The sequence below is a fragment of the Erythrolamprus reginae genome, chromosome 2, assembly GCF_031021105.1.
Source record: "Erythrolamprus reginae isolate rEryReg1 chromosome 2, rEryReg1.hap1, whole genome shotgun sequence".
In the NCBI taxonomy this organism is placed as follows: Eukaryota; Metazoa; Chordata; class Lepidosauria; order Squamata; family Dipsadidae; genus Erythrolamprus; species Erythrolamprus reginae.
Window position 1 is genome coordinate 91,995,373 of NC_091951.1, and position 11,779 is coordinate 92,007,151.

The 11,779-nt window shown below is 35.8% G+C and overlaps 1 protein-coding gene across 2 annotated transcripts in view; it reads right to left on the reverse strand.

The window, feature by feature from the left end:
* Window positions 1-10,814, reverse strand: part of BAP1 (BRCA1 associated deubiquitinase 1) — a 28,593-nt gene extending 17,779 nt beyond the window's left edge. The window contains exons 1-9 of one of the 2 annotated variants that reach the window (XM_070738683.1): window positions 10,480-10,814; window positions 6,866-6,895; window positions 6,702-6,756; window positions 3,600-3,732; window positions 2,963-3,082; window positions 2,388-2,449; window positions 2,161-2,303; window positions 1,148-1,226; window positions 744-867 (exon numbers count right to left, since the gene is read on the reverse strand). In XM_070738683.1, coding sequence (XP_070594784.1) covers window positions 744-867; window positions 1,148-1,226; window positions 2,161-2,303; window positions 2,388-2,449; window positions 2,963-3,082; window positions 3,600-3,732; window positions 6,702-6,756; window positions 6,866-6,895; window positions 10,480-10,516 — 783 coding nt within the window. In that variant the 5' untranslated portion in view covers window positions 10,517-10,814. The remainder of the gene's footprint in view (window positions 1-743; window positions 868-1,147; window positions 1,227-2,160; window positions 2,304-2,387; window positions 2,450-2,962; window positions 3,083-3,599; window positions 3,733-6,701; window positions 6,757-6,865; window positions 6,896-10,479) is intronic. The other variant, XM_070738684.1, reaches the window with a different exon arrangement.
* Between the last annotated feature and the right edge of the window lie 965 nt (window positions 10,815-11,779).

Sequence of the window (11,779 nt, forward strand, 5' to 3'; positions counted from 1 at the left end):
TACAGGAAATAGTATAAAGGCAGACTAGATGGACCATGAGGTCTTTTTCTGCCGTCAATCTTCTATGTTTCTATCAAAAAACTAATAAAACATTCACTATAAAATGCTATTTCTCCACTATCTCATAATACATATTAATATGAAGAGAACACCGATAAATAGCTATTATGAAAATCAACTAATGGCAAATAACCATTTCCAAAGATCCTTTCATGAGCCATCAGTGTGTCTGAACAAAAAGAGGTTTTAGTATATTTTGATTCAATCTATTATTTCCAAAGAGTTCTGATTTCAAAGGCAAGTAGAAAATAACCCACCCACCTAGCAAAAGTCTCTTCCATTTTCATGCCCACTCCTAATATTTGGACTTTCTTGTTGATCTTAATATGTTTCTAGATCATAGGCCATTTATGATGAAAAGCAAGCAATGTTACTGAGGCACAATCTAAGAATCATTGAAAAGGAACAAAAAAGAAAAGAAAAAGAAGAATAAAAAGGCAGCTAGAGTATATTACCATGGTGGAAAAAGTCAATGAAAAAATATATTTTTAAAAAAGTAACTACTCAATTAGAATAGTGTTATGAGTTTCTTCCAGTTTCTTTCTGGAAAAGCTGTTCTGCACTCAGAACTTTGCTCTGGTTGGTGATCTTCAACCTTGAACCAATTGTTGTACCTCTTTCAAAAGCTAATTGTAATCAGAAAAGATATCTGGGTTTTAATCTTCTATTTAGCTCCTTCTTACCTGCTGCAAAGCTTCCAATACAGTTTGCCGGTTCACCTTTAAGATATGTAGCTTAGATTCGTACTTCATTCTCCTGTCGGGTACCACAGCCATCAAGTTAAAGCGAATGTCATGATATGGTTCCCTGTGAGAAATAACAGTGGGTATTAAGCATCCCAACCCTAAATAATAGTGGCAAAAACCTCTTCTTCAGTCACTCTCATGGCAACCTAACGATCATAGTCTGTATCATATATAAATCCTGTAATATGCTTGATTTTTCAATTCTTATGCAAGCACAGCAGAACTTTTCAGAAACCAAAGGAAGATTTTTGTTCAGTAAAGACCCAAAATAACTCATCACTTCTCAAGTACTCTTCTCAAATTTTCACATAAATCTAAAATGCATTGATCTGTTTATTCACCCTGCTGTAGCAAGTCCAATCCTCTCCATGATAACTCTCCTGGCTTTGTCTGTCCATTCCTCATCTTCTGCCCAGGGCCCTGGAAAAAGGAAATAAAAGACAAATAAAGAAATATACAGACCAAATGTTTCTACCAATAGGTCAATTTGTTAAACTGACTTGCATGCTGCAGAGTAGGTTCTTCCTTGTTATCTGGCTATTGATCTGAGATATGCACTGTTTTAAAGACAATTAATAAAAGAAAACCAAACCCTGAAGAAAATTATTTCAACCTAACTCATACAATGAGTTGCCAAAGGGAAACTATACAAAATACATTTGTATAAAGTATGTAAAAATACAAATATATCTGTTCTTACATAATTTTAGCAATAATTCTATTGATGTTAATAGAATTAAACTGTTTATATATTGTTTTTTAAAAACATTATTATCCACCTTATGCTTCTCAGAGCAGAACTCAAATAAATGCATTCAAATTACAAAACAAAAGATTAATCTGCATTCCAGCCCTGTACTGTCTAATGCTACAGAAAACGTCAAAAGAATTGTTGTCTTTTCACTCTAATGCAAATAAAGCCTAATGTATGTTACATTACCTAAGAATAGAATAATTACAATTCAAAACTATTCCATATCTATTTCCTCAAATCATTATGTTCATCAATTGGGATATTGCTATATTTCAATTGTGCGCAAAATATTTCAAAACAAACCTCGAATTCAAAATGTCTCACTTTGAGTGCAAAATGGACAATTTTAGCAACTTCAACAGTATTGCAAACTCGAAGCAGCCCTGGAATTAACTACAAAATACTTCTAAGGATCAAATTAACCTATTTCAGACTAAAACCAACTGCCTCACACTCTATTTTTTAAATTCAAATGGTTAAAATCTGGGCAAAACTTTATTATACTTTTTGCAGCAAACTACTGATGACCCAATTTGATTCCAGAACAAAATGAGACGCACCGCTTCTTGTAAGCTAAACCAAGGCAGCAAGGTTCCTTACCATGATCAATGGGGTAAACTTTTAGGCCATCCAGTTCAAAGAGTCGTCCTTTAATGGGAACATAACTGACAAAATGAAAAGCCTCCATGGTCCGTACAGCACTAATTCCATTCTGTTTTTCAGGTAAATGTCGGGGTTCTGGTCTGATTCAAAAACACAAGAAATCTATGTAGATGTAGTCTAGTCTATATTGTAGCAAACACATATTCTGCCCTCAACCAACTTACCTAGCATGGCTGTTATGGGCCTTGGCTAGTTCTGGGGCATTTCCAATGGCATAGCCTTTGCTCTGGGAGGTTGGAAGAAAAAGTAAAATGATGGGAAATTCTGTAAGATCACGTATAGTTTTCTTTATAGCAGACTTAAATAGATGCTCTATCCCAATTGTCTTACTCTATTTTACAGACAAAAAACAAAAGCCTTCAAATTAATTTGAGTCATATCATGTGACCGTGAGGACTGCTGTGTCAGGATTAAGTAAGGGTATTTTTAAAACAATTTTGAGTACACTTTTATTTAGAGAAATTGAACCTACTCTCTGAAATATCATTTACTCCAATATTATTTGTATTTCTCCATGCAAGTTAGCAACCTCATTTCAGAGTACTGAACTTTAATGCACCAAATTCTTCTTTTTCAAGAGCAATACTGACAAAGAGAGGTCTACAAAAAGGATTATTTAAAGCCAGCTTTCCCTAATTTGGTGCTTTTTCAATGTGCTGAATGATCCAGAATTACAATAAGACACACACACACAAACAAACACACATACTGTACATACACACTTGTTCTCCCTTCATACCTCTGGACTAAAACCTCTGGTAAATTCTTTCATTCGACTCAGCGTTGGCCCCAGATCCACACTATTACAATTCAGGAGTACACTTAACAGTGCATGCGTGGCACAAGAATTGGGAATCAGCTATAAAGCAAAAGAACATTTAGAAGAAATATGAAATTATGGCAATCTGGAAAAATAGCCTATCTATATAAAAACCATATATACATTCTTCCCCCATTGTGTGTCAGGGCAATGTGATTTTGTCATGACTTAAATAGTCTATACATTCTGACTGTTAGACCTCACAAGGATCTCCCATCAAGAAGCAGTAGAATAAGTATCAAAAATAAAAACAACAGTTAATGCTATATTCTGTTAAACCACAAAATAAGTAAATACTTCAAAGCCTCCAAAATGAATGATTTACTAATTTATTATAGTATTCTATCAAGTTTTCTCTGAGTGGATATGGTAATAAAAGTAAAACCAACATAGCATTAAAAATATTATATATAAAACAGAATTCTTATTAAGTATTATATGGATAACATCTTTAAATTCAACCCCACCCCCAGTTATAAAGCCCATTTCAGAGATTAGGACATTAAGAGCATAAAACAAGCCATCTGGCAATACTCCTTTCTTCAGATCAGTTTACCTGGTGAGCAAAGAACATGTTGTTGACAATGTCATCATCAATCACTGATGTCTCATCTACCAAAGTAGAAACTTTCCGCCGGGACCGACGTTCTTCAATCCATTTGAAAAGGAAGATAAATCCATAGACAGGTCTAGAAAGAACAATTTTGCAATATGTAATCCATCACTTTTGAAGGATAATTCTCTATTCACAAACATATTCAATAATTCTCTAGTCAGACATTAGTCTGAGAAATTTCTCGGTTAGGCAAACTAATGCATTTAGATAACTGAACTGCAACTTCTCTGAGCACAAAGAGTTAGGCAAGTATTTTTAGAATTATAATATAAAACATTTCAGTTTGTTTTTATTTTATTCAATTTAGGCACTACCTAACTCCAGACCGACTTTAGGTGATTGACTATAAAACAAAGATGAAATATGAAATGAAACAGAAAAAAGAGAGAGAAAAAGACTGTTGATGAATTTGGCCAACACTTACTCAAACAGACATATCCAACAGGGCCTCCCACTACCTTAGCCCAACACCTAGGAGGACAGCTAGATCTTTAAGGCTTTCCAAAATACCTTAGTGGAGAAGCCACATGAAACTCAGGGGCTGAGAAAGAGAAGGCGTGCTTCCTGGGTCTGATAAATGACATTGTTTAATCAAAGGAATGTCAAACACAGATGCAGAATATTTAAAGGGATATAAAGACAAAAGAGGATACACTAATAAGTTTTTTGGGGAGAAAAAAATACCTTAAAGCAAATTAAATTTCTGCAGCCCTAACTTTCTTTGATAATGGTGAGAGGGATGAAAATAAAATTGAACTTTGAGGATTTTGAGCTAGCAAATAAATCAGGTAAGTGGCTGACTTATTAACTGAGAAAGGAAGGCAAAAATAGCAAACGTAGCAAAGAAAGCTATGTTGACAGATAATGTAAGTATTCAGAGAAAATATCATCAGTACAATGATATATAAAAGAGAAGAAACTTCATTGAGAACAGAGGAATAAAGAAACAAAATCTACCAATATAACAGATACACAGACACAAATGATGAATGAACCAATAACAATAAAGAGATGTGTGATGAATAAAGATAGAGCTCCGAGATGGAATATCAGTATCCTATTATAAGTATTTTAAAGATAGGTCTTTACTGTTTTTGCACTAAATGATCTCTATTTGGGATAATGGAATTACTAGGTAGTTGGACAGGGGCATATATAGCATATACGTATATTCAAATGGATGAAGGGAAGAGAATGTCAATACTAGGACGAGGGGGCACTCCCTAAAGCTCATGGGTAAGAAAGTGAGGACAAATAAAGGGAAACATTTCTTCACCCAGAGGGTCGTTGTTTATGGAATTCACTTCAAGAAGAGGTTGTGACAGCTGTCAGCCTTGATAGCTTCAAGGCAGAATTAGACAGATTCATGGATGCCAAGTGTATCGGTGGTTATTGAGACGAATGTCCATGTGCCACCTCTATGTTGGTTGAAGCAGGCAGGATTCCCTTGGGTGCCATTTGTTGGGGTCAAGGGAAAGGGAGGGTTTTGCCTTCTCTTTCTACTCAAGATCCCTATGTACAATTGGTGGGCCACTGTGTAACACAGAATGCTGGACTCGATGGGCTTTGGCTTGATTCACCATGGCTCGTCTTAATGTCGTTCAAAACTTAGAAATTGACAGTCTTTCACGTTGAAAGAACGCTTTTTAAAAATGATGTACTGTTGGAATGTAACACCAGATAAATTATATTAGATGTATAAAGGGATTTCTAATTATGTTGGAAAAGTGAAAAACAGATATTGGAACATTTTATCATGCTCGATAGACTTATAAAAAAGTGAACAGATGTTGGATAGAAATACATATATGTATGTATACTATAGTGATGCAGACAGTTCTAAAAATGAACTTTCAGATGACATTGGAACGTTTCTTATTTACAAATAATTAACTAGAAAATGCTCACTGACAATTAGTTTTATATAGGTAACTTTACCAAGGCTATAGATACATAAAAATGGAGAAGAATAGAGACATCAATAATGGAGGAATAAATTTTGAAGATCAGTGAGATGTAGAAATGGTTACACAGATTTCTTTGATTAAGAAAGGAACTAAAACTATTTTCATAAAAGTCTGGAAACTCTTCATGAAGTGTTCGCTGAAAGTAGATGAAAAGGAATTGATGGTTTTGGGATTTACTCATTAAAAAGGTCTGTCCAGAAAAGCTTGGAGTGCTACGATGTTTGGACTAAATGACTGGACCAAAAAATAAGATTTAATAGACAATGTAAGACAAGGATGTAAGATTTTATGAACACATAAAGGCAATGTGTAAAATGATGAAAATTTAAATAAGAATATATGTACTTAGGTGTATATCCATATAGAAATGTTATGTTTAAACTGAAAAACCAATAAAGAATATTAAAAAAATAAAATAAAAAGGTCTGTCCAGAGGACATGCAACTGGGAAAGTTAAAGATAATAATTATGTTTGTATCTGCTGCAAAGAAGATGTTAGGTTGTTTCTTTAAAAATCTTTCTTTTTGGTTCCTTTTTGTTATACAGTACTTCACTTTTACGCTTTCACAATTTCTTTATTTTCCTACTTCTTTTGTTTTTGTAATGTTTAAAAATGTTTGTAAAATCTTTTAATAAAAACTGTTTAAAATGAATCAATGTCAAATTATTTATAATTCAAATGCTGTCTTACACTGAAACACAAAATATTGGAACATTTCTAGTCCTGTGTGACATCGGAAGTGACAACAGGATTGATTTAAGCAATTTAATCTTAAAAATGAAATCCAAATACAAAATAAGTGTGACTCCATTCCACCATTGTAAGAAAAGTTTTAAAACAGTTATTACATCTTCATTATGTCCCTGTTTTGCAATCAGTTCTGCTATGTTGTTAAAACATCATATTACAGCCTATTTCCAGAAGATTTCTGACATTTATTTGACAGAAATGGAACAATTTCCAATGCATTCCAGTCACATCTTCATCATAATTCATACATTTTGGACTGTGTCATTACTTCAGAAGGATATTTTGCTTTTTTCTAGTCAAAAATCTTTACAGACAAAATCTTACCCTTGGCATTTGCTCTGTAGATCATAAATTTCTTCAACTTGCACTCCCTTAACACCTATATAAACATAAACCTTGAGTCAGTATACCAAAAAAAAAGAAAAAAAGAAGCAGCAGCAGCAGCAAGAACTGATTAATATACTGTACTACCATATAATTATACTCACCAAAATCTTCCACTAAGAGTGTGAAGAGCCCTGTAAAGAGGGGGAGGAGACCAGAGAAGAGGATATTATTAGGTCATTATTTGGAAAATACTAGTTACAAAAATAGTTTGGGGCATATAATTTACTCTAATCAATCTACTGCAAACACCAAGACAAAATTAAGATTATAAATTCTACAGAACATCTTCACAAAAACATTTAAATAAGCCCTGATTCATTTTCCACTGCATTATCAAGGCCAGCTTGATAAATAATTATTTGGGATAAAAACAACTCAAGAAATATTTCAATTACTGACAAAAACCCAACAACAAAAAATACCATGATGATTCATCCAAAGCTAACCTCCTCAACTCATTCTTTGGATCTGTCTTTGTAAACAGTAAGGGCTCATCCCCCAATTTCATCAATCGCACCTCAAACTCTCTCAATGATCTAACCCAAATAGACTTTACTGAAAACCGAGTTGAAAAAGCATTACGGGACCTCAAACCTTCTCTATCAGTCAAGCCTGACAGTCTTTGTGCATACTTCCTAAAAAAGCTCTCTTCTGCTATAGCTGAACCACTATGCATAATTTTCAAAAAATCCTTCAGAACCAGGACACTTCCCAAACTATGGTCGAAAGCACTGGCCATCCCCATCTTCAAAAAAGGAGACCCCTCTCTTGTCGATAACTACAAATCAATATCACTATGCTGCGTCCCATGCAAAGTCATGGAATCAATCATAAATCATTCAATTACTCTCTATCTCAAAACTAATAATCTGCTTTCTAACATAAGAACAAGGGGGCACAATCTGAGGTTAGTTGGGGGAAAGATCAGAAGCAACGTGAGGAAATATTATTTTACTGAAAGAGTAGAAGATACTTGGAACAAACTTCCAGCAGACATGGTAACTGAATTTAAACATGCCTGGGATAAACATATCATCCCCAGCAAGTATGATGGGATGGAAGTTTGATTAGAGTATGTATAAGGAATCTTATCAGATAAAATATATGCATATCTTCCAAACCTGAAGTTTTATTGTTATACTATGTATAGGACTATACAGAGAAGCATGCAGGGACATTTTCAAAGTGAATGGAAACAAGTCATTTCTAAGATTTAATTATTATTATTATTATTATTATTATTATTAATTTATTTATTTATTATTATTTATTTATTTATTTATTATCTAGATTTGTATGCCACCCCTCTCCGCGAACTATTATGTTAGACGGCGGCTGATTAGTGCTTTTTAAAAAAAAAATAGTATGCCAGTATGATTATCTGGACCACTGCTGTGGCAATTTAACTAGTTCCTGGCTTCTTTATAAATTAATTCTCATGTATACAGGTAGTCCTTGACTTATGACAATTAAGCCCAAAGCTGCTAATTGAGACAATTGAGTTTTGCCCCATTGTATGACCTTTCTTGCCCCAGTTGCTAAGGGAATCAATGCAGATGTTAACTTCCTAATATGATTGTTAAATGATTCTGAGATCCGCATTGACTTTGCTTATATGAAGATTGCAAAACATGATTTCACGACCATGGACACTACAACTGTCATAAATACAATATGTCACAGCCAAGTGTCATTTCTTCAGTGTTGTCCCATGAAAAGACATAGTCAAATATTTACAAAATGTGAAGTGGTGTACTCACTACTGTGACATACTGTATTTAAGACAGTTGCCAAGTGTTCAAATTCTGATCACATCACCACAGAGCTGTTTCAATGGTTTTGGGAAAACTGCTCACAACTCTCTTTTTCAGTGCCGCTGTAACTTTGAACAGTCATTAAACAAACTATTCTAAATCCAGGACAACATATAGTTTCTGATCTTCAAAATTTAGAATAAGTACTTCCAAATCCCTCAAATATGGTTATGGCCTAGGAGTTATTGTTTTAGGTCTTAGCTGACACCAAAATATATCAAAGCAAGATAATTTCTAAAAATTATAATTTATAAAATATTTAATGTCATGTCTTTTGTGAAGCAATGATTCACAGCTTGAAAAATGATTCAAATGCACAACATCATGGCCAAATCTGATGTAGAAACTGAGAGTGACTAGAGGCATCAGAGCTGTCTATTCCTATATTGTCAATATTGGACTGGCTCGGGGGCGGGAATCCTCAGCTTGCTTTCTGAGCCAATTCAGCCTAGGTCAGGAATAAAGTCACTCAACTGTACCATATCTAAATTATTATCCAAATCTACTTAGCTCAGATGATGGGCCTTATATGACTCTTACTAATGTTGAAAAGAAAACAAGAGGTTTCGTGTAAGACAATGGAGAAATATAATAAACATACATGTATGTATGTATTTATTTATATTTGATTTCTATGCCTCCATATTCCTCAGAATTTAATTTAAGTTTTGCTAATGCAGTATAATATTTACATTATGGTATTATTATTGTTTTTAACAATTACATAGAGCTATGTAAAGTATTTATTTCCAACAGTCTTGACTAGCAATCCCGATCACTATTTTCAAATATAAAACATTTGTGCGCTTTCTAAATATTACTATGAAAGTATTATTATTTATTTTTAAATTCGTTTTAAGAAATTATTTTCACTATTGAATAGTGAAGCCTCACTAAGCCTCTGATTATCCTTATCACTTCTTCATTTGGATAAAAAAGATGGGGGGGGAGGGTGCGCTAAACCAAGGCACCCACAGGAGATCATGTAGTTGGGAGGGTCAAACAGGTACACCTTTCAAATAAAGCATGCTGTCCACTTCATTGTGGTGCAGTAGTTAGAGTGCAGTCTTGCAAGCTACTTTTGCTGATCACCAGCTGCCAGCAGTTTGGCAGATCGAATCTCACCGGGCTCAAGGTTGACTCAGACTTCCATCCTTCCCAGGTGGGTCAAATGAGGACCCAGATTGTTGGGGGCAATATACCCTGACTCTGTAAACTGCTTAGAGAGGGCTGTAAAAGCACTATGAAGTGGTATATAAGTCTAAATGCTATTTAGATAAATCCACAGTAACTGAATTTAAACATGCCTGGGATAAACATATATCCATCCTAAGATAAAATACAGAAAATAGTATAAGGGCAGACTAGATGGACCATGAGGTCTTTTTCTGCCGTCAGACTTCTATGTTTCTATGTTTCTATTACTATTGTGACCCATAATCCCTCTGGATATTTGGGGACAAATATCAACCGAATGGCTGGTTTCATCCATTTGTGTGAATGACGGGCATATGTTGTTTTCTCGTCTGGGGAAGCAAGTGCATAGTACAACACCAAGCCAGGAATCACAATTCCCAAACAATAATAACAAGAGGGCTGACTCTTCCCCCCGCCGCCCAATCGTAGGCAAACCTCATCGCAACTTCACAGGAAGCCTGACATCCATTCGAAGGTCCCCCGTTTGGCACAGCGGCTCCTTCCCGAAGTGGGATCGCTGGGCCCCGAAGAGGCTAGTAACGGGACAGCCACACCCTGTCAGTCGGTGCCCCTCCGCCCGCCCCTCCCTCGGGAAGCCCCTCCGTCACCGTCACCCTCCCCCCCTTCCGGAGACCAGGCGCCCTTCTCCTCCTCCTCTTCCTCCTTCCCCTCCCTTCCGAGCTCGCAGGGGCGGCTTCACTCACCGGGGTCGCTCTCCAGCTCCAGCCAGCCCTTATTCATCTTCCCCCTAGTCAGGCCTCAGCGCCATGTTGGGTCCCGGCCGCCCGGAGGGGAAGCATACCTCCGGGTTTCCCCGGCCACATCCGGTCCGCGCTTACAGCCCGGCCTCCCTTGGCCACCCGGCAAGGAGGAGTGACCCCAAACAACCAGGACTGAGGGGGCGTGGGGGAGGGGGAGGGAGACCAGGAGGAGGAGGAGGAGGAGCAACGACAAGAAGGAGGAGGAGCAACGGCAAGAGGAAGGAGGCCTCGGGCTGCGCGCGCAGCAACGGGAGACCAAAGGGGGCGGCGCTTCTCCCGCAGTAGTTCTGCCGGAGAAAACCTTCGCTGGTGCGGTAAAGGAGAGGGGCGGGATCAAGCACATTGTAAATGCTAAGGAGGGCGCGCGACTGTTTGGGAACGCTGCTTTGTATTTAATCGTTTTCTGAACTGTTATTTTATACGGCAAACGATTGGTCTGTTCTTAAAGTAGTTTTTAAAACCAAAACCAAAAACACTGCGGCAGATTTTGGGGGTATGAAAGCTGCGAGGTGGCTTTCTGTTAGAACGAGGCTTGCTCGCATCAGGGTACGTGGTTTGGACTCACAGACCTATCTATGGTTTCATACTGCAAATAATTATTGAATTCCAGAGATATTTAATTTCGTAGCACAAATTCTAATTAACTGACGTTTGGGACTTCATATTGCCAACAACATTTTAGATGACAGTTTGAAATGTTGATTTTTTAATGGCAATGCAACTCGCAGAGACTTGATTTCATGCCGTAAATCAAGCGAAATGCTGTTTCAAGCAGCACAGACTAGAACAAGACCCTTACAAGTCTATAATTCTCTAATACAGTACATTGTGCATCTCTCTATGTGTGTGTGTGTATGCATATGTGCACACACCTGTTTGTAATTTATTTAACTATCATGCTTTTTACACTTTATACTTGTGTAAATGAGTCCTGCATTTATATTTATATTATACTATATATACAGTATATAAACATTTTATACATATATATATAATAAACATAAATATATATATATATATATATATATAATTGTACAATATATATATATATAATTGTACTATATATATATATATATATATATATATATATATATATATATATATATATATGTCACATGTTTAAGCTGAATTTGAAAATTAAGGGAGACTAGGATAGATCTATTTCGGCCTTATTTTCGGCCTTATATATATATATATATATATATATATATATATATATATATATATATATATATATTTGCTG